The sequence below is a fragment of the Myxine glutinosa genome, chromosome 4 (genome assembly GCF_964187855.1).
Source record: "Myxine glutinosa chromosome 4, kmMyxGlut1.1, whole genome shotgun sequence".
Classification (NCBI taxonomy): Eukaryota; Metazoa; Chordata; class Myxini; order Myxiniformes; family Myxinidae; genus Myxine; species Myxine glutinosa.
Genome location: NC_136264.1, coordinates 137128633 through 137152327, shown reverse-complemented (window position 1 = coordinate 137152327; position 23695 = coordinate 137128633). Strand labels below are relative to the sequence as shown.

The 23695-nt window shown below is 43.8% G+C and overlaps 2 protein-coding genes across 13 annotated transcripts in view; both read left to right on the top strand.

Annotated features, from left to right (window-relative positions):
• Window positions 1-23695, top strand: part of GNB1L (G protein subunit beta 1 like) — a 567228-nt gene that overhangs the window by 106215 nt on the left and 437318 nt on the right. The gene's annotated exons all lie outside the window — the stretch shown is intronic.
• The window catches only part of CCAR1 (cell division cycle and apoptosis regulator 1), a 117706-nt gene that overhangs the window by 63150 nt on the left and 30861 nt on the right, over window positions 1-23695 (top strand). For all 12 annotated transcript variants that reach the window (XM_068113574.2, XM_068113576.2, XM_078776494.1 and 9 more), the window contains 9 exons: window positions 838-951; window positions 1043-1209; window positions 3878-4088; window positions 5048-5131; window positions 10736-10960; window positions 15385-15576; window positions 15741-15935; window positions 19553-19874; window positions 21461-21516. In XM_068113574.2, coding sequence (XP_067969675.1) covers window positions 838-951; window positions 1043-1209; window positions 3878-4088; window positions 5048-5131; window positions 10736-10960; window positions 15385-15576; window positions 15741-15935; window positions 19553-19874; window positions 21461-21516 — 1566 coding nt within the window. The remainder of the gene's footprint in view (window positions 1-837; window positions 952-1042; window positions 1210-3877; window positions 4089-5047; window positions 5132-10735; window positions 10961-15384; window positions 15577-15740; window positions 15936-19552; window positions 19875-21460; window positions 21517-23695) is intronic.

Sequence of the window (23695 nt, the reverse complement as noted above, 5' to 3'; positions counted from 1 at the left end):
ATGACTCCGCCAGCGAAGTCGCTGGAGGCATTATGTGTCCGGGTTGTACGTCCGTGCGTCTGTGATAGGTTTTCGTTGCTGCGATATCTTGAGAACGGCTGAGGGGATTTAAATCAAAATGCGATAAAGTATGTACTATGGTGTAAAGATGAACTGATTACACTTTGGGATCAAGAGGCCAGAGGTCATGTTCGGTAAAAAAAAATCCTGTCACGATAACGTGTGAACCAGTGATGGGATTTTGATCAAAGTTGGTGCAAGTCGGTATCATGATGCAAAGATGAACGGATTTGATTTTTGGGTCAAGGGATCAAAGTTCAGAGTCTGTAATATGTTTTTGTTGCCACAGTAACTTACTTAAGAATTGCTGAAGGGAACAAAGTCAAACTTGGTACAAGTGTGTATAATGATATAAAGCTAAAAAGCTCCCGATGTTGTATGTTTTATGTGTCGGTTTGTCTTTCTGTGTGATTAATGTTCGCTCTTTCACGAGCCTTGATCTTGTATACAAAAAAAAAAAAAAAAAAAGATCTGATTATGGTGTCAAGAGGTCAAAGGTCAGAGGTTCCTTTCCGTAAAAAAAATTCTGAATCGGTGATGGGATTTTGACCAACCTTGGTATAAGTACATATGATGATGCAAAGACGAACTGATTAGAGTTAGGCGTCAAAGGTCATTTGAGGTAAAAATGTGATGCTTGAGAACAGCTGAAGGGATTTAAATCAAACTTGGCACATGTATGTATAATGATGAAATAATGCATGCGGAGGCATATCGGTCGACATTGCGAAGTCGAAGAGTGCCGTTCTAGTTTTTGCTGCTTTGATTTACTTTCAGGTTATGCTGATGGCAAGTCCCAGCCTGGAGGAGGTATACCATAGATCCTGTGCCCTGGCCCAGGATCCAGAGGATATGCAAGAGAGTTGCCAGCATCCTGCACGTCTCATTAAAGTGAGTGGAAAGCAATACCCTTGCACCACCCGGACACATTTTTACGCACCATTTTTGTTGTGACTTTCTTTTTTTCTGTTTTCTTGGATAGTTTCTGGTTGGACAAAAGGGAAAGGATGAAACCATGGCCATAGGTGGCCCTTGGTCACCATCGTTGGATGGGCCTGATCCAGACACTGACCCATCTGTGCTGATTCGTACAGCTGTCCGCTGCACGAAGGCTTTGACAGGAGTGGACTTGAGCAAGTGTACACAATGGTAAGTTTCTCATTTCCCTTTTTTAATCAGTTGTGGCTGCCATTCATGGTTGCCCTTGCCTCCTCATGCCACTTTTTAGCTCACCTGGATCGAAGTTCAGGGGAGCTTATGCGATGGTGCGTTGTCCGTCCGTCCGTAAACACTTGAAACTTCTCCGAAGCCGCTGATGGGATTGCGACCAAATTTGGCACAAATTATATTTGTTGTATTATGACTAAAGTTTGTTCGCGGCATTAAAAAAATCGGGGTCTCAGCGGGTTTACTGGGGTCAAAGTGGATCCAGGTTTGATGTACCAATGTTTGTTCAAGGCATTAGAAAAATTGGGGTCTTAGGAGGTATATGCGGTTGGGGGAGGGGGTGGGCGGTTTCCCCCCAAAATAGGTATTTTTTTCTTTGTTTGTTTAAAGTCTTATGATTATGTTAGTATGATTATTATACATGCTGCCCTGTCTTCTAGCAACCATTGAAATTGGTTTAAAATACCCTTACTCGGTGCAGTATACTATTTATTCTTCCAGGTGAGTGCCAGGGGTATTGCCCCTATGTTTAACTTTCACAGCCACCTCTTCTCCACATCATTCCTCCCCCACCGCAGACTCTTCCTTCTTCCTCACTCCTCCGCACTCCTCTGCCTCGCCCTTCCTCCTCACTCCTTCGCCTCGCCCTTCTTCCTCACTCCTCCGTGTTACCCTTAATCCTCACGCTGCTGCCTAGCCTTTCCTTCTCACACCGCCTCCTCGCCCCTACTCCTCAAACACTCTCCTTACCATTGCTCCTCAATCCGCTTCCTCGCCCTTCCTCTTCATGCCACCATCTCACCCTTCCTCCTCATGCTGCCGTCTCACCTTTCCTCCTCACGCTGCTGCCTCGCCCATCCTTCTCGCTCCTCTGCCTTGCCCTTCCTCCTCACTGCCCCGCCTCACCCTTCCTCCTCACTCCTCCGCCTCACTCTGCCCCCTCACTCCTCCGCCTCGCCCTTCCTACTCACTCCTCTGCGTCACCATTAATCCTCACGCTGCTGCCTAGCCTTTCCTTTTTACACCACCTCCTCGCCCTTACTCCTCAAACCTCCTCCTTACCCTTACTCCTCAATCCACTTCCTCGCGCTTCTTCTTCATGCCACCATCTCACCCTTCCTCCTCATGATGCCGTCTCTCCTTTCCTCCTCACGCCACTGCCTCACCCATCCTCCTGGCCATTCCTCACCCCGTTGCTCCTCGCCAGCCCTCCTCGAACAGCCGCTTTTCCTTTCCTACTCACTCTGCCCCTCATCCTTTCTCACCATCCCTCACCGCCACCTTCCCGTCCTTCCTCACTTGGCCTCTTCGCTGTCCCTCTTCATGCAGCCTCCTTGCTGTACCTCTTCTACATGTGGCCTCCTCACTGTAGTTCTTCACGCGGCCTCTTCTCCATTCCCACCTCATGCGTCCTCTTTGCTGTCCCTCCTCACGCAGCCTCTTTGCTGTCCTCCCCATGCGGTCTCTCCACCATTCCTGTTCACGCAGGCTCTTCACCGCCCCTCCTCATGGGGTCTCGCCGCCATTTCTCCTCGTAGGGTCTCTCGGCCGTTTCTCCTCATGGGATCTATCTACCGTTCCTCCTCAAGCGGTCTTTCCGCTGTCCCTCCTCACATGACTTCTCCGCCGTCCCCCCTCATGCAGCCTCCTATCGTCGCCGCCTTGCCCTTCCTCCCATCACTCGCCCCTCGCCCTTCCTCACCTCGTACGTCCTCCTCTCGCCCTTGCCTCGTCCTTCCACCTCTTGCCCTCTCCTAACCTTCCTCCTCTTGTTCTCACTTCGCCCTTCCTCCGCTTGCCCTCGCCTCACCTCGCCCTTCCTCCTCTTGTTCTTGACTCACCCTTCCACCTCTCTTCTCGCCCTTCCACCTATCTTCTCGCCCTTCCTCCTCTTGCCCTCACGTTGCCTTTCCTCATCTCACCCTTACTCTTCTTGCCCTTGCTTCACCCTTTCTTGTCTCAGCCTTCCTCCTCTTGCCCTCGCCTCATCCTTCCTCATCTTGTCTCAACCTTCCTCCTCCCACACTCGCTTCACCCTTCCTCCACCCTTCCTCCACCCTTCCTCCTCTTGCCCTCGCATTGCCCATCCTCCCCTCACCCTTACTCCCCTCCCCTCTCCCTTCCACCTTTCACCCTCCCCTCGCTATTCCACCTCTTGCCCTTCCCTGTCATTCCACCTCTCACCCTCCCCGCGCCCTTGCACCTCTCACCCTCACCTTGCCCTTCCTCTCTGTGCCACTGCCTTTCCCATCTCACTCTCCTGCGTAACCCCAAAGCCTATTCTCATCTTTATCTTTCCAATTTCTTCCTCCCCACCCACCGAGACACTCTCCCAAGGTGGTTTCCTCCCTGTTTCATCCCCTTCCTTTTGGTGACCACCTCACAATTTTATCTCTCCTTGTGGTAATGATTTTGACAGGAAGCTCATCGAACCTGCATCCTTTTCGACTGTTGACTGGCCCACAGAGATATTGAGTGCAATGAAGCTGCCTGCATATTGTTCTTTCCATGTCCCCTCCCTCCCTGGCATGGGCTGTGGCCTTTTTTTTTTTTTTTTAATTGTCCTTTATTTTTGCTGTGTGCCTGGCTACTTATTGCCAAAGCACAGTTCTGATGGGGGCACCTGTCGGCTGTGCTGCCGACCCGACAGGTACCGTTTTGCAGAGATTCGCTACTATCGGCCTGAGGAGCAGCACAAGGGGCGGCGTTTGGCGGCCCGCGTCGACACTGTGGTTATTTTTCTCCCGGATGTTTGGCTCTGCACCCCTACCCGTTTGGAGTGGGAGACGCTCTCCCATGGCTACAAGCAGCAGCTGTTGAGGCAGACCCAGGGCGAGCAGAAGGAGGCAGACGGCGAACAGGCACTGCACCCCTTTCCCTCCTCCCATCTGCCCACCACCTCCCCATCTTTTTATCCAATCTTCTTCTCTCCTCCTTCGTTTTCTTACCGTCTTACCTCATACACCATTCCCACGTTTATTGCTCGTCTTCCTTTTGCCTTTCATTGCACCTTTTCCCCTTCATTGCCTTCTTGCCCTTCTCTCCTTTTTTCCTCCTTGTTTCATCTGTGTTATAAGAGTTTAGACTTCACCACTACCTGCTTTATTTCACTTCTGTGTCTTTGATATTACGACATAACTTCTCTTCTTCCCTACCATTCACTTTCCCTTTTTACCTTTACTATCCTTCTTGGTTTGTCTCTACATGTGTGATGTTTGTTTTTCAAGACATTGCCTGCTTTTTTTAGCATGTGCTCCAGGTTTTACTGGTCTAGCTCCAGGGACAGTTTCTATTCAGCTGTTGTAAGGTTGTTCCTTTGCTTTGTATGGTATCCTGTAATCTCTCCCCATTGGTTAAGCAGGTACAGAGTCAGTCATGGTGGATGGTGTATGGTAAGATCACATTTTCTACAAGGAACTCTTTCCTTTAGATATTAGGAACTCGGGCTTAATCAGACATCACTGCCTTCCCCTCTTATTTTTATTTTATTTTTCCCCTCAAAACTCTTGGTCATCTCTCTCAATCCTTATCTGTTCTCGTGTACATCTCCACCAAACCCCCTCCTCCCACTCCCCCCAACCTCTTCCCGTAATGATCACTCTTTATGGTTCACAGATTTGCCTTGTCTTGGAACAGATTTGGTTTTGGCCGGCCAGCACATTGGAGACGTCGTCATGTTATAGATAATAATTGTTTAGCAATTTTGTTTTTCTTCCCCGGCCTCAAAGGAAGTTTTTGTTCTTTCTTATGAAGATGCACAAAAGGAATGGTTTTCAATATTTTGTCAATTTTATGTTCTGCTGTTTTTGTGTGAGGACAGGATGAGGAAGAAGAAAAGGATGTTGAACCGAAACTGCTCTCATCTCCAACACACTATTCCAAGCTGGAACCGAAAAACATGAAGGTTTGAAGCGTCTTCTTCCCTATCTATTTCTGAATTTGTTATAAAAGAGCGAAGTATAAATACCTGATTGACCAAGACTCATGGGTAAGCTTTTATATAGTTTAATCTGAAAGGCAAAGCCAATAGATATTGATGTAAAATACAGATTTTAATGAAACACAATGAATGGAACCACCTCCAGAGGCCATTTTTCCCCGCAGGGCAGGGGTTGGCCTTTTTCTGGCACCGTGGTCCCCTTTTTTGAAGCAATGTTTTATGGCCGGATGCCCTTCCTGCCGCCAACCCTGTTAGTCGCCTCTTGCGACACACAGGGAATTACCAGTGAACTGGTACTCAATTTGCCGACCTCGGAAGGATGACAGGCTGAGTCAACCCCCCTGGTGTTAATTCAGCGATCGACCGGGTTTCGAACCCAGGATCCTGGGATCCCAAGCCGGCACCCTAACCGCTAAGCCAACACCAGGCTGAATGAAACACAATGAATGGATGGTTAAATTTGGGAATGTCTTTGTACATTCTCACTCTTGAATTAAAAGTTCGGCGTTTAATATGAAAATTTGACTTCTAGTTCACGGGCAAAGAAATGGAAAGGAGACACTCAATTGACAAACACGACAAATGCTTTAATATGGAGTCCATACAGAGATAAGACGTACCTGATGAAATAAATAAATTATGAAACTAATTGTGATTCTCAAACTTTTCAATTCAGAGGTTACGTCAGGATTTTCCTGAGCATGAATTTTGATTGTTTATGCTATTCAAAACTTTCGAAATTGAATTTCTTAACGTAGAAAGCATACTATTCACTCAATGAAAAACCAAGTACAAGTAAAACCGGTGTTGTCCCTTCCGGAGTTAGTGCAGCTTGCACTAACTAACCTTTGCTTGCATGCAGCAAAATGCCCAAATGTACAATGATATAGTGCCAGAGTTCAGTGTACAGTGTGCAACTTCTGATTGGCTGTCTAATTTTAGCAGAGACTGGAATGACCCATTTGATCACGTGGTGCTGTGCTAATGATCGCATGATGCTAATACTCAATCTCAGAGGACACGTGCACTTCGATTTTCTATCTTTTCATGACTACCATTATCTTGTCAATAGCTGATTGTTGTGTCGAGCTAACAATTGTTTTGGAAAATGCAATAAATGGGTTCATGCAGTGCATTCAGAAAGTATTCAGACCCATTCACTTTTTTCACATTTTGTTATGTTGCAGCCTTATGCTGAAATCGTTTAAATTCATTTTTTCCCCCATCAATCTACACTCAATACCCCATAATGACAAAGAGAAAACAGGATTTTAGAAAGTTTTGCAAATTTATTAAAAAGAAAAAACTGAAATATCACATTTACATAAGTATTCATACCCTTTGCTATGACACTTGAAATTTAGCTCAGGTGCCTCCCATTTCTCTTGATCATCTTTGAGATGTTTCTACACCTTGTTTGGAGTCCACCTGTGGTAAATTCAATTGATTGGACATGATTTGGAAAGGCACACACCTGTCTATATAAGGTCTCACAGCTGACAATGCATATCAGAGCAAAAACCAAGCCATGAGGTCGAAGGAGCTGCCTGCAAAGCTCAGAGACAGGATTGTGTCGAGGCACAGATCTGGGGAAGCCTACAGAAAACTCTGCTGCATTGAAGGTTCCCAAGAGCACAGTGGCCTCCATAATTCTTAAATGGAAGAAGTTTGGAACAACCAGGACTCTTCCTAGAGCTGGCCGCCCGGCCAAACTGAGCAATCGGGGGAGAGGGGCCTTGGTAAGAGAGGTATGGAGTTTGGAGACACATGAAAGCCCGCTTGGAGTTTGCAAAAAAGCACCTAAAGGACTCTCAGACTGTGAGAAACAAGATTCTGTGTGGCTTACATGTGTCTTTCACTGAGGTGAGGCTTCTGTCTGGCCACTCTGCCATAAAGCCCAGATCGTTGGAGTGTTGCAGTGATGGTTGTCCTTCTGGAAGTTTCTCCCATCTCCACACAGGATCTCTGGAGCTCAACCAGTGTGACCATCGTGTTCTTGGTCACCTCTATTACCAAGGTCCTTGTCGCCCAATTGCTCAGTTTGGCCGGACAGCCAGCTCCAGGAAGAGTGCTGGTTGTTCCAAACTTCTTCCATTTAAGAATTATGGAGGCCACTGTGCTCTTGGGAACCTTCAATGCAGCAGAATTTTTTTTTTGGTTTTGGCTTTTTTGGTTTGGTTTTGGACACAATCCTGTCTCTGAGCTCTGCAGGCAGTTCCTTCGACCTCATGGCTTGGTTTTTGCTCTGATATGCATTGTCAGTTGTGAGACCTTAAATAGACAGGTGTGTGCCTTTCCAAATCATGTCCAATCAATTAAATTTACCACAGGTGTACTCCAATCAAGGTGTAGAAACATCTCAAAGATTATCAAGAGAAATGGGAGGCACCTGAGCTAAATTTCAAGTGTCATAGCAAAGGGTATGAATACTTATGTAAATGTGATATTTCAAAGTTTTTTCTTTTTAATAAATCTGCAAAACTTTCTAAATCCTGTTTTCTCTTTGTCATTATGGGGTATTGAGTGTGGATTGATGAGGGAAAAAATGAATTTCATCGATTTCAGCATAAGGCTGCAACATAAAATGTGAAAAAAGTGAAGGGGTCTGAATACTTTCTTAATGCACTGTATGTGAAGAAATCTTTCTTCAGCAAACATTAAAATTGTCCTAGTATTATTTTGCTGTAAGTTAGTAGGTAGATTATTAAATAGCTGATGGGAGTGTTCTGTGATTACGAGTTGTGAGGTTGCTGGTATGAAAAGCATGAAATTTTATCTGTTGGTGTTGTGAGAAACAGTAATTTAAACGTGGATATTGATTTTTATGAACTTTGATTCAGCAGCACATAATATACGGTCGGGCCACCAAAAATGCTGGCGGGCCACCAAATAAAAAATCTGTTTCGGTGACCCGGCAGACCACAAAAAAAATTAAGCTTGTTACATTTATTGATCTTGATATTGATCTTCATATTGGAAATATTATATAAATATACATATATGTTTGATCTTCATATTGGAAATCTTTCTTGGTGGTCACCTGTGATATCTGCAGTATCACAATGAGTGTTGTTAAGTAGTGTTTGGATGTTTTTGCAGTGATGCAGTTGTGCATTTTGTATACATACAGTAATCAATTTTTAGCTCACCTGGAACGAAGTTCTGGGGAGCTTATGCGAGGGCGCGTCGTCCGTCCGTCGGTGAATGAATGATCGTTTTAAGGCCATTTTCCCCGCTATAGCGAGGGTTAGCCTTGCGGGCCCCATGACAATCATGGTTCCCTGTTTGAGGCAATGTTTTTATGGCCGGATGCCCTTCCTGACAAACACTTGAAACTTCTTCTCCGAAACCGCTGATGGGATTGCGACCAAATTTGGCACAAATTATATTTGTTGTGTTGTGACTAAATTTCTTCACGGCATTAAAAAAAAATCGGGATCGAAGGGGGTTCGCCAGGTGTCAAAGTGGATCCGGGTTTGACCCCCCCCCCCCCCCCCCCCACCCCCAAAAAATAGGAATTTGCTTTTTCCTCTGAAACCACACACGCTATTTCAATGAAACTTCACCACAACCTTCAACACCCGTGATGTACCAAAGTTTGTTCACTGCATTAAAAAAAATCTGCACCTTTGAGGGTCTACGGGGGATGGAGGTGGTTGTCCCCCAAAATAGGTATTTTTTTGTTTGTTTGTTTAAAGTCTTATGATTATGTTAGTATGATTCTCCATGCTGCCCTGTCTTCTAGGAAACTGAAATTGGTTTAAAATACCTTTACTCAGTGCAGTATACTGTTTATTCTACCAGGTGAGCGCGAGGGGTATTGCCCCTCGTATTGCCTATGTTTTTAAAGTACATATTCAAAATTTTCATCGTATTTTTCAGGAAAGGCAAGGTTTTTCAGCTCCTACCATCTCTCTCTGTGTCTCTCTCTCTCTCTCTCTCTCTCTGTCTCTGTCTCTGTCTCTGTCTCTCTCTCTCTGTCTCTCTCTCTGTCTCTCTCTCTCTCTCTCTGTCTCTTTTTCTCTCTCTCTCTCTCTCTCTCTCTCTCTCTCTCTCTCTCTCTCTCTCTCTCTCTCTCTCTCTCTCTCTCTGTGTGTGTGTGTGGTGTTTCTGTTGAAAGTGATCTACATTTACGTAACATAATCTACATTTAGGTGTGTAGATTAAGCACTCTGATTATCCTGAATTTTAGGAATATAGTGCATTCGATATCTTGCTGATTTGAGTTTTCAGCTATCTAGCTTTACGACCATTTGTTTTCTTACACCTTTTTATGTGAATGTTATGTTATGCATATATGCCTTTTTACTTTTTTCACCTTTTTATTAGTCCCCTACCTGTGTACACCGGAGGGGACTATAGGTTTGCACGCCGTCCGTCAGTCTGTCCATCCGTCAGTCCGTCATGCAAAGAACAGTTTTCCGAACTTTTTTTTATAAACTCTTAATGCGAATGATTTCAAACTTGGCACATGGTTTCCTCATGATAAGTTACAGATCAAGTTCGAACTTCACGACGTTTCGATCATTTTTGACAAAGTTATGGCACTTTGAACTTTGGTAATTCTGATAATTCTGATGATCCTTAACTCAGTGCCATTTAAAGTTTTAATTTCCTTTAAATATGACGTCACAGGTCACGTGGTTCGGCCGCCATATTGTTTTTCGTGAATACACAAACAAAACCTTTTTCTCTGCAACTGCTGAACAGATCGAGGCCAAACTTTGCAGGCAGGATCGCATACCCATGTGGAACAAAAAAGTCAGCGAGCATGACGTCATGCGTCACATGGTTTCAGAGTTATGACGTTTTTAAGCATGAACCTTTAAAACCGAGCTCCTCCCTCATTTTTGATCCAATCGAGGGGAAACTTCACAGATCTGTTGAGCATGTCAGTCTACTAAAATGTCCTTTTGGAATTTGCGATAGGGCACGTGGTTTGGCAGATATCGTTAATTAAACGAAAATATTAAAAAAATGGATATCTCTTGTTTATTCTAGAGTTCTCCTCAAGCCGCACCGCGTGCCCTCAGCCTCGTCTCGCGAACGTCAACAGCGCGACACAGCGCGCACTTTCGGGAGCGGCGTAGCCAAGCCGAACAACATATATATGCACATCGATCATTGATCGTGAACCGGAAAATATAATAAATTACTGATATTTAGCGACTCAAAAGGTTCTTTATCAAAAACTTATTTTCTCGTGCTTCTGCTGACCTGTCTGCAAGGTGTATAAATCGAAGTCCCGAGTGCGAATCACAGGTGAGCCCGTCCTGAGGTAATTAGCGATTGGGAACGATTCGGAACCTGTGGATAAAAAACCCTTGGTAATTTCCCCAAGAGTTTTCCGGACGACAGACTGCCGGTAGGGGACATGTATTGCAGCGCAATACTCAGAATGCTTGTTTTACTTAAATCCTTTTCATTGATTAGTTTGATTTATATCATATTTTTATGGTTGTATGTTTTGCTGTTTTGTATGCAGGAGTATGGGTTTTAAACTTACCCATTGAGTGGTTTCATAAGCGTAACATACTTATTGGCTGGGCTGTGACTCATCCTTTGCAGGTTATCCAATTGCGTCAGGAGCTGGACATCCGTGGCATAAATGCCAAGGGTCTCAAGCCACAGCTGGTGGCACGTCTCGGGAAGCAGCTGAGGCAGGAAGAGGAGCTGGAGCAGCAGGAAGTCAGTGATAAGAAAGAAAAAACAAAGGATGCCATGGAAGATGTGAAAGAAGAAGTTAAAAGGTCTACAGAGGATGATGAAAAAGAGAAGCAGAAAAAAGAGGAGGTTTGTGATCCTGCGACCCTTATCCCTTGCCTTTAGTAGAATATGTGAGATCCTTTTCATGGACAGAATATATGAATGAATGATCGTTTTAAGGCCATTTTTCCCCGCTACAGCAGGGGTTAGCCTTGCGGACCCCATGACAATCGTGGTTCCCTGTTTGAGGCAATGTTTTTGTGGCCGGATGCCCTTCCTGACGTCAACCCTTAGTCGTGTCTTAAGATGCGCAGGGATACGGTGTAAAAAAAAAAAACCAAAAAAAAAAACCACCTTTAGAGGCCATTTTTCCCCGCAAGCGGGGGTTGGCCTTTTTCGGGAACTGTGGTTGTTGTTGTTTTTCGGTCCCCTTTTTGAAGCAATGTTTTACGGCCGGATGCCCTTCCTGACGTCAACCCTTTTTGCCGCCTTTTACGACAAGCAGGGAATTACCAGTGAACTGGTACTCAATTTGCCGACCTCGGAAGGATGACAGGCTGAGTCAACCCTCCTGGCGTTAATTCAGCGATTGACCGGGATTCGAACCCAGGATCCTAGGATCCTAAGCCGGCACCCTAGCCGCCAGCCCAACACCAGGGCGCAGGGATACGGTGTACCTCTTCTAAATCGGGGTACACACCGGGATCATTCATCCCAGCAAGCTGGTACTCAATTTGCCAACCTCGGAAGGATGACAGGCTGCATCAACCCCCCTGGCGTTAATTCAGCGATCGACTGGGATTCAAACTCAGGATCCTAGGATCCCAAGCCGGCACCCTAACCGCTAAGCCTGTGGTTCTTAACCTGGGTTCGACCGAACCCCAGGGGTTCAGTGAGCCAGTCTCAGGGGTTCGGCGGAGGTCCTCCGAAACGCATTGCAATTTTTTTTTTTTTTTAGTTTTGTATCAATTTTGGATCTATGTGTAATTACGCTTATTATTAATATTATTATTATTTTGCTATGTATGTTACAAACGAATGGAAATGTTATTTGTAATTGTATTCCCATCCCATTCATGGTTTCTCTGGTCTGTGTTTAAGATAAGTTGTTTCACACTGACTGTAGTAAGTTGAATCAATGAGCAACTTGCTAATTATTCTGTTGATGGTGCTTACTTGCTTACTTACTTACTGGATTTTGGACTTTGCAGGTGTTCGGAAATTCCAGTGAATAGCCTCGATTAGCTTGCCGTGTGCCGTGCGTCATTGGTCGCGCCTTACTTTGGAGTTACTGATTAATTGAAAAGTAAGTTGGAAATGTTTGTGGATATGCAGGGTGGGTTCAGAGTTATATTAAAGTCAAAAGTGGATGGTGATTATAAAATATGATTGAATTACCCTAGAAAACTAGGTGGAGGTGATATAACTCCTTTGGTCGCAATTCAAAACTAACAATTCACAGTTTTCTATGTAATATTATAATGGGATTTGAGGTGACATAGAGTTGAGTAGATATAATAAATCCCGTCATCGTAACTATAAGTTATGTTTTCTTCGTTAAAATTTTTCAGTTTTCAGAGGGGTACTGATTATATTTAAGCATGTTCCTTTTTTAATTGTTGTCATATAATTATTTGCCCGAACTCAATTAAGATCAGTTTGTTACTTTTTTTAAATTTTTTTTTGCAGTATGTCGAGCAAAAGAAGGAAGTGGTCGGAGGATTACGTGCGATACAGGTTCACGTGTTTGACGAAACGGGACGGAAGTCAGCGTCCTCAATGCATCCTTTGCAATGTCAAGTCTGAGCAACTCCAGCTGAGCACCAGCAAAACTATGGGAACACTTAAAAAAACTGCACGGCGTGGGGCAGTACAAAGACGCAACGCTGGATGAATTCAAATTGAAGAGAGTCCGATTCGACGCAAGTGCTACCTTGCCCACTCTCGGCTTCGTTCCAATTGACAAACCGATCCTCACCGCGTCGTATGAAGTTGCGTACCTGATCGCAAAGCAGGGCAAACCGCACACCGTTGGCGAGACACTCGTCAAACCAGCCGCATTGAAGATGGCCAACATCATGCTGGGAAAAGCTGCTGAAAACAAGTTGTCTCTCGTTCCACTCTCAAATGACACCATCAGATGCAGAATCGACGACATGAGCGACGACATCCTCACCCAGGTAGTTGCAGATTTAGTCGCGAGCCCAACAAAATTTAGCCTTCAACTCGACGAGACCACCGACGTTTCGAATTTGAGCCAGCTCATCTTATTTGTGCGTTATGTCAAAGGAGACGAGATCAACGAAGACTTTCTGTTCTGCAAGCCTCTCACAACAACGATGAAAGCAGCTGATGTGAAGAAGCTTGTGGACGACTTCTTCAGAAGCAACGGCCTCTCCTGGAACATGGTGTCTGCAGTTTGCTTGGACGGAGCTCCAGCCATGCTGGGATGCAACTCCGGTTTTGGAGCGCTGGTGTAGGCCGATGCACCACACATCATCGTCACGCACTGCGTCCTGCACAGACACGCGCTGGCATCAAAAACCCTGCTTCCAAAACTGGCCAATGTTCTGAAAATCGTCGTTGAAACTGTGAATTACGTGTGAAGCCGTGCTCTGAATCATCGCATCTTCAAAGAGTTTTGCAATGAAATCGGCTCTGAAATCGAAGTCCTTCTCCACCACTCTAACGTTTGATGGTTATCACGAGGGAAGGTAGTGAGCCATGTTTTTGCCTTGCGTGTAGAATTAGCCCGGTTTTTGCGAGAACACCAGCATTGTCATGCAACGCACTTCCAAGAGTCAGAGTTCATCCTCACCTTGGCGTACTTAGCTGACATCTTCGACGCACTCAATCATCCCAATTGCCAGATGCAGGGCGGTGGAGTGAATGTCATCGAATCTGAAGAAAAGCTGAGCGCTTTCCGGAAGAAGTTACCGTTGTGGAGGCGGCGAACAGAGAACGACAACTTCGCGAACTTTTCGCTACTGGACGAGTGCTTGAGCGGGATCGAAGATGAGTCTGAAGTTGGAGGCACTGCTGGACTGGGGGAGCTGAAGCAAGCGATTGCCACGCACTTGGATGAGTGGGGAAAGTCATTTGATGGCTACTTCCCCGACCAAGAGCAATACCCAGCATGGGTGTGGCAGCCCTTTACTTTCGATGTTGCAACGGCAGATGTCAACGACCAATACGTCAACGACCTCATCGAACTTCAGCACAGCCAGACTCAACAACAACTCTTCGGCACAACAACGCTCTCAACATTTTGGTGGCCCCAAATGGAAGGGTATCCTCACATCGCTAAAATTGCCCTTGAGATCCTCACGCCGTTCATTACAACGTATCTCTGCGAGCATGCGTTTTCGAAACTGGTGGACATTAAAACAAAGAAAATGAGCAGGCTTGCATGCGAAAATGATTTGAGGGTGGCCCTTGTCAAAACAAAACCACGCATTTCCCAGATCGCCTCCTGAAAAGAAGAACATAAAACGCATTAAGATGCAATTCTTCTTAATTTTTTTGTCAAATTTGAGGGGTTCCGCGAGTGTTCGGTATGTTTCATTAGGGTTTGGCGCCTTTAAAAAGGTTAAGAACCACTGCGCTAAGCCAACACCATGGACAGGGAATCTTTTATTTATTTCAGTATCACAGATACAGAAACAGTATATAGTTTTGTTGCCATATATAACATCCATTAATATTCACAGAACGACATTAGAATTATTTGAATACAAGTGCTCTCAATTAAAAATTACATCAGGATTTCTGTAATATTTGAGTGCAGGATGTGGTGTAATCAGTGCTGCTAACAGCCCCCTCCCCCTCTTCCCCACCCTGCCAAAAAAAGTCAGAGTGCATCCCATGGTGCCCAAAGCTTCCATAGGTTTATTTTATGTTCAATCTGGTTCCACTGGTCAGAAAATGCATGATGCCACCCTGGTATATGTACATCATTATGTATTTGCATGAATCCAAGATTATGGCTATTCCGACTGTTTTCACTTTTTATATTACTGGAACAACAGTAGCCAATGGAGCAAGTGTATCTATGTCTAGCCACTAACAACACCTTTTATAGCGTTTATCCGTGTTGTTTGTGTTCCTGATATATAATTCCTGTTAGACAGCAAAATAAAATAGATCGCATGTGTGTATTCAGGGTTAGGTCCAGGGCACAAAAAAATCCTTCCCTCCCCCTAAATCCCCCCCCCCCCCCACACCACCACCCCACACCGCACCTTGCAAGGTGGGGGAAGACCACTCACAATTTTGCCTGTACACATGCCACAGTACGGCTTACTGACCCATGCTGCAAACTGGGGATTATTAGGTGCGGCGCTAATTATATTTGCCCCACATCCCCTCAAACCTCCCCCCCCCCCCCCACCCACCCAACACCCCCCTCAGGCTGGGTGTTTTTAGTTTGTATAAATCTGCGTTCATGTTTATTTAGTGCACTCACTTGTAGAGGAAGTGGTATGGAATTTAAGTGATTTTTTATTCCATAGGATGAAGAGAAGAAACGTCAGGAAGAAAGTGAGCGACAGCGCAAGGAGCGACGTTTTACACTGCCCGAGATGCCTTCTATAATCGTCCACCCCAGTGTGACCGCAAAGAGCGGGAAGTTTGACTGCAGTGTCATGTCCCTGAGCGTGATGCTGGATTATAGGATTGAGGACAATAAAGAACACTCATTTGAGGTGGTTTTTGTTGGTGTTATTGTTATTGGAATCACGCGCTTTGTTTGTCTGATCACAAGCCTTAATTTTGATGTTTTGTAGCTGCAGTAAAGGTCCATTGTTTGGGGGGGCTGCTGTTGGGTAACAGCATGATTGTACCTTGCTCTTTTCACATACCTACCCAGGTGTCACTGTTTGCTGAGCTCTTCAATGAGATGCTGCAGAGAGATTTTGGGTTTTGCATTTATAAGGCCATTGTGAATGCTCCAGACAGGAAGAAAGACAAAGAGGATAAGAAGAAAGATCGAAAGGACGAAAAAAAAGACAAAAAGGAAAAGCATGAAGGGAAGTTAAAAAAAAGAAAGAACTCTGATGATAAGGTGAATAAGAAAATGGTTTCAGATTCATTATCCTTCCAAGCTAGCTAAGCCTTAAAACATTTTGTTTTCATAGCAGTACCCAAATTGTAGGTTTTTATACTCATTGTTTTTAATTTTATAATTTTTACTCATGTTTTGTAAACTTATTGTAAACTTCCACAGAGCAATGTTTCTCATTTTTACGGATGCAATGCTGCTCCATGCACAGCTGTATGTAAAAGTACCTGTTTTATTAACTCTTGTCAAAGTGCAATGCATTGTTGTTTTTTGCCCAGACGTGCCCTTCATTGATTACTTTAGGATTTTCACTGTGCTTAAAGAGAACTAAATTGCAGATTCAACTAGAAAAGCACTCATACCTCTGCCAGGCTCAACAGTTTACGTGTTGTATCCCACTGATAGGCTGGATCTGGACCTGAACCAAAATCGAATTGGCTTGTTCTTGTCACCTGCAGTACTTATCCACCGAGTTTTGTCATAATTTGTCCACAGCTTTTTCAAATATAGTGGTGTGTGTGTGTGTATGTGTGTGTGTGTACGTGTACGTGTACAGTCACGTGAAAAAGTAAGTACAACCTACATAAAGTTTTGACTTTTTCAACATATTTCAACATACAGCTGTTTGATCTTCATTTCAACAATATTGATAGATAAAGGTGATATAATACAACAAATATCATGAAACATTTACATTTTGTAGTTCATTGTATAATTTAAATAAACATAAATGCAAATTTTGCATGTGGAAAAAGTAAGTACACCCCGACATTTATCACTAATTCAAATACCTAAAATTAGAATCGGGTTCACCAGCTCAGGTGCAAATGATTAGAACATCGTTAGAGAGGATCTTGGAGGAACCTGTCTTATTTAAACCTCAGACATTTAGTTTGGTTTGCTCTTTGTTGTTGAAGTGTGCGGCGTCACCATGCCGAGATCAAAAGAGCTCTCTGAGGCCTTCAGAAAAAAGGTTATAGATGCCTACGAGTCTGGGAAGGGATTTAAAAAGATCTCCAAACAATTTGAAATCGATCATTCGACTGTCCGGAAGATCATCTACAAGTGGAGAAGATTCCAAACAACTACCAACTTGTTCAGGCCAGGCCACCCCAGCAAGTTCAGCCCGAGAGCAGACCGCAAGATGCTGAAAGAAGTCTCGAAGAACCCCAGAATGTCAACACGGGACCTACAGGTAGCTCTTGCCACTGTTGATGTCAAAGTGCACGAGTCTACCATTAGAAAGAGGCTGCACAAATTTGATCTACATGGGAGGTGTGCCAGGAGGAAACCTTTGCTGTCCAAAAAGAACATCAGGGCAAGACTAAAGTTTGCCAATGAACACCTAGGCAAAGACCAGCACTTCTGGAACAATGTGCTTTGGACAGATGAGTCAAAGGTAGAGCTATTTGGCCACAGTACCAGAAGACATGTTTGGTGAAAACCAAAGACAGCATTTGACCACAAGAACCTGATACCAACTGTAAAGCATGGTGGTGGAAATATTATGGTTTGTGGCAGCTTTGCTGCATCAGGGCTTGGGCAGCTCACCATCATAGAATCCACTATGAATTCTTTATTGTACCAGAGGGTGTTGAGGATAATGTGAGGCCATCTGTCGGAAAGTTGAAGCTCAACCGAAGGTGGACCTTGCAACATGACAATGACCCTAAACATACCAGTAAATCCACCAAGGAATGGCTGAAAAGAAAGAAATTGAGGGTTCTGGAATGGCCAAGTCAAAGCCCGGATCTAAATCCCATTGATATGTTGTGGGGGGATTTGAAACGAGCTGTGCATGCAAGAAACCCCTCAAACATCGCACAGCTGAAAGAATTCTGCATGGAGGAGTGGGCAAAAATTTCTCCCAGTCGATGTCAGAGACTGGTAGACAGTTATAAGAAACGCCTACTTGAGGTTGTTTCTGCCAAAGGGGGCAATATTAGAGCCAAGGTGTACTTACTTTTCCACATGTGAAATTTGCATTTATGTTCATTTAAATTATACAATGGACTACAAAATGTAAATGTTTCATGATAATTGTTATATTATATCACCTTTATCTATCAATATTGTTGAAATGAAGATCAAATAGCTGAATGTTGAAATATGTTGAAAAAGTCCAAACTTTACATGGGGTGTACTTACTTTTTCACGTGACTGTATATATATATATACATATACATATACATATATATGATCATTTTGGCTCCCTCTCTCAATGGTAAAGAATCACTGAAAAAAATTAAAATATTCTCGGATCTGGATCTTCACCAAAATCTAACCAATTGGTCCTTGCTGCACACCCAACCTCTCCACCAAATTTCGTCCGAATCTGTCCACAACATTTTGAGATATCCTGCTCACAGACAGACAAATAGACAGACATGAGTGAAAACCATCTCCATCCACCTTTGGTGGCGGCGGTAATTATGATTACAGAGTCGACTAGAACGGCCCTTAGTAGAGAGCATACCTCCGCCTGGTTGGCCATATCACTCAATGGTGAAGAATCACCTAAAAATTATACAAGCCAGATCCGGATCTTCAACGAAATTGAATGGATTCTTCCTGGTCACACACACAACCTGTCCACCAACTTTCGTCCAAATCCGTCCTTAACTTTTTGAGATATCTTATGATGTATCGTTTTTGGCCCTATCTCTCAATGGTGAAGAATCACTTGAAAAAATATATATCTCATAACCGAATCCATATTCAGATCTTCACCAAAACCGAATTGATTCTTCCTTGTCACACACACACAACCTGTCCATCATGTTTCGTCCAAATCCGTCCATAACTATTTGAGATATCCTGCTTTGTATCGTTTTTGCCCTATCTCCCAATGGTGAAGAATCACTTGAAAAATTCTAGTAGCCGGATCCGAATCCGGATCTTCACCAAAATCTAATCATTTCATTCATGTCACATATGCTACCTCTCTGCCAAATTTAGTCCAAATCCGTCCACAAGTTTTTGAGATATCTTGTTCTCAAATGGACAAACAAACAGACAGACAGACAGGGTGTAAACATAATCTCCTTCCACCTTTGGTGGCGGAGATAATTAGAGAGTTCATAGAACATGATGCCGTGCACAGTGTTTAAGTTTATATGCCATTTTACTAAAATTATGATTTTAAACATCGTTATGAAATACAATGAAGTATATACTTCAAACTACACTGTAATAAGATGACATTGAGTCACAGTTTAGGAGAGGAAGGCTTTTTGGTCAACATAGAATGCAGCATCAATCGGCATCGTACTCTTACATGCCGCTCCCATTTCCCAGGGGCTACGCTTGACAGATCCTATTACATACATCGCCCTTTAGATAAAGTCCAAGTACTGCAAAACTAGAGGTTATTGGAACTATTATGAAGGCGATTTGTGTTCTTCAGTGTTCAAGTATACAATTCAATTCAAGTCGAGGTTTAAAGTCATATAATTATAAATAAATAAATTCCTGGTTTTACCGCCAGTCACTTTTCTTTAAAATCTCTATGTGTTTTGTAGTCAGTTTTTCAGTTTTTCCTGTGTGTTTTGGGGGGGGCGGGGAGGGGGGTTTGTAAAAAGTGTCCTCTTTACTTCTAATGTATGTCATTTTCTTCACAGGAAGAAGTGCGTCCAAAAAAAATCAAGGAAGAAAAAAAGGAAGAAAGGAAGGTGGAAGTAAAGGATGTAAAGGCTGAAAAAGATGTGAAAGATGTGAAAGATAATGCAAAAGAGCAGGAAGCAAAGGAGGATGACACTGAATTAATAGAAGGCAAAGATGAGGAGGCAGTTGAGGTGACTGGTGGAAAGCAGGAAGTTGTTAAAAATGAACTTTCAGTTAAAGAAAAGCAGGAAAGGGTGGAAAAGGAAGAAAGAAAGACCAAGAAAAAACAGAAAGAAGAAGAGGAAGAAGAAGTAGAAAATGATGAGTCTTCTGGTGATGGTAGGAAGATTACTGGTTGAGCTTTTTGTGGATAAGATTGTGCAGTTGTGGTATATTGCTGACTTGTTTGAATTGCATTGAAGTAAGTAAGCATTTAATCATGAACAATTGCATTATTGTTCTTGGTAGAATCGAATGATTACCTTCGCAAAAGCGGAAGGTTATGTTTTGATCGCTGTGTATTTATTTGTATGTCTGTGTGTGTGTGTGTATGTTATTCGCATAACTCAAAAAGTATTCAACCGAATTGCATGAAATTTGGTGGGATGATTGGTTATTATACGGGACACATTTGATTAGATTTTGGGAGCAATCGGGTCAAAGGTCAAGGTCAAGGTCACGAAAAGGTCAAAATCGTATTTTTGTTGTTCTGTTCCCTACACTCCCATGCCAAGTACAGAACAGTAGCTGCGGCGAAGGTATGCGCTCTACCGAGTGCCCGTTCTAGTTCTGCATATATATGGTACATTTATTACCTGTGAACAAGATATCTCAAAAAGTTGTGGACGGATTCAAACAAAATTTGGCAGAGAGGTAGTGTATATGACAAGGACGAAATGATTAGATTTTGGTGAAGATCCGGATTTTGATCCGGCTACAAGAATTTTTTAAAGTGAATCTTCACCCATTGGGAGTTAAGGCCAAAAACGATACATAGGACGATAGCTCAAAAAGTTATGGATGGATTTTGACGAAACTTGGCGGAGAGGTTGTCTGTGTGACAAGGACTAATCGATTCGATTTTCGTGAAAATCTGGATGCGAGAATTTTTTTAATTTTTATAAGTGATTCTTCACCATTGAGAAATGGGGCCAAAAACTATGTATAGCACGATATTTCAACAAGTTATGGATGGATTATGACTAAACTTGGTGGACGAGGTGGTTAGATGACGAGAATGAGCAGAATCGATTTTGGTTCAGGTCAACAGTTCCGGCCTATCAGTGGGATGTCAAAACGTAAACAGTTCAGCCTGGGGGGAGGGATGCGTTCTATGTAACCATGTACTCCCAGATATTTTCATACTGAGCAGCGGCATCGGTCAGTATGTCAGCTGTTATAGGTAAGGTCATTAGGTAAGCTTGTTTCGTGTAGTTGCACAGGTTTCACAAATTATGTGAAGTACTTTTAACCACGAGTACCCGCAAGCCTATTTTTGTTCCCTCGAGGCCTGTGCATGGCAGCGTGTGGCCATGGTTTTCTGCAGGTCCCAAGCCTATGTTGTGTGCTTCAATGACCCTGTGGAGTCTCCACAAAGAGATCTGCGGAGCATTGTCCCCGAGGCAACATTGGCTTGCAGCAACTCGTCATTCATGTTTATGAAACATCGATCTTGAGATAGTATTCATATTGCTGTCATTAATCTTTAGAACTCTGTTTTGGAGAGGTAAAGATTGAGATAGGGAAATTGATATTATTTTAAATGATTGGAAATTTTAAAATGCCGTCCTACTTTGAATTCTACCTCACTCCTTTGACTAGCTTGGATATCTGCCCATAGTTTGGGACAGAAATGTGTTGTCGTTTGGTGAGTTTTTTTTTTTTTTAATGGTGTTTCTTATACGAACTTACCTTTTGCTTGACAGACGACACAAAGAAAGATGTAAAGCAATCGAGGAGCAAATCAAAGTCAAAGGAAAAGGTATGTTTTCAATTCGTCCCTTTGATCATATTTTAATTTATTTTTCCATGGTAAAGATGGAACAGAAATCCTTAGCATTGCGATGTATTAACTTTTTATAGCTCCGCCAATGAAGTCGCCAGAGGCATTAAGTTTTAAGGTTGTCCGTCTGTGATAGGTTTTCGTTACTGCGATAACTTACGAACGGCTGAAAGGATGTAAATCAATCTTGGTGCAGGTTTGTATAATGAGGAAAGATGAACTGATTAGATTTTTGGGTCACGATGTCATAGGTCATATTCGGCTAAAAGCCTGTTACCCGCGATAACTTGTGAACCAGTGATGATATTGTTACGGTTTTTAGAACCTTCACTTTGTAAAATAATAATTCTTGTAAATATCCCCCTTTGTAAAGGTTGCACCCTAGTTAGGCCATGTACAACACGTAGGACACCATAGATTATTCTTTAGTTATTTCATTAGTATGTGTTTCAGGTAAGGATCTGTTTCCAATAGTTGAATCTGCGTTGTATTAATCAAATAACCTAGCCCCCTTCTCCAATTCCTATTCCATTCATATTGTGGCGTAAACTGCCCTCCACAACATATTGCGCTTCTCTGCTAGCTGCAGCGCCCGTCTCAAGACGCCATTATGTACGCGGTCAAGTTGGAGAAGAAGGGAGGAGCGGCCAGGAACCTAGGCGTGGCCCCATCAACGCGTCATGAGGGGAGGTAACAATGAACCCTCGTGACCAATCCGGGCCGAGGCGTGTTCACCGGTAGGCGGAGCAAAGCGGACGCGGCTTAATACGCGACGCTGGCAATAAAAGCGCGAAGCCTTTTCACGCGGGGAGCAGATGTGGGGGAGATCGGCAGATGCGAGAGAACAGCGCAGAGGCGGCGAATACAAGAACATTGCGCGGAGGATCGTTTGGGACGATCGTTTTCGATACGAACTGCCGTGGTTTTGAAAGCATTCGGCACGCTATACGTACGCGCATTCCAGCCCCTCGCATTTGTAAGGTCCGGTCGAGCGCCAACGACGCCAGCTGCCTGCCATTCTTCGCGGCGGACCCGGAGCCTGGAACCATCCGCCTGGACCTTCCTCCCCTACCAGCTGCCTTTCGTGTGAATCTGTCTGTTTGTCCTGGGCATGTTATATAAGAGTGTATAACGTTGCCCTATGTCCTTTTATTTCCTCTTGTATATTCCCTTCTTTCGTTTCCTCTTTTAGATAGTAATAAATCATATTTGTTCTTCCTTCACCCTTCTCATTCTTTGCTTCCTCTCATCCGGTCGCTTTAGTCTTTTCCCCATTGAGTACCTGTGGCACGATTTGGCCAACCGCTATAATCGGGTTTAGTCCTTTTGTTAACGGCCTGAGTCGTGGCTCGCTTCGCTCGGCGTGTCCATTACAGCCGCCGCTCGGGCGGGGCTCATTTCCTCGCTTACCGGAAGGCGCTGGTAATTAGGTAATAGGAACAATTGGCCTACCACCCTATTCAGCGCTGACCGGAAGTGACGTCACAGCTCCAGGACCGGAGATGGCCAGCTTAATAGACGAGGGGATTAACCCCCCCTCGGTAAGGGGAGCGCCATACTCTGAGATCCGTAACAATATTTTGACCAAAGTTGGTACAAGTATACATTATGATGCAAAAATGAACTGATTTGATTTTGGAGTCATGAGGTCAAAGGTCAACAACAACAACTGAATAGTTAGAGAAATTTTGTAATATTAGGGAAAATAAAATGAGAGAAATTACTCCCAGGTCCGAACGTGTTCACCTTTCACGCCTTCGTTATCGACACCACCCACAACTTTTACACAACAAACATAGACTCAACGACACCATTGACCACACTCGCAACCACTGCCAGGCCGATTCACACACAATAAAACATATCATGGAAGACTACGCAGTCCTGGCTTCACTTAGGCAAGAGCATATATTGGATGTGAGGGATCTCTGGGTCGCTCCTGTGAGATTGATCGGTTATCTCTTTGGCGCTGGCCTGTTCAACTAGAACTGACTGGGGCAACACAACACCAACAACGACTGAACAGCAAAATCAGTGTCAAAATCGTTTGCAGAGAAAAGATTGGAAGAGTAACAGGAAATTTATTGTAAAAGTAAAAGATCACTATGTGATGCAACGTCTGCTTATAAAGCAACAATCCAACAGTTTATAGTTTGGC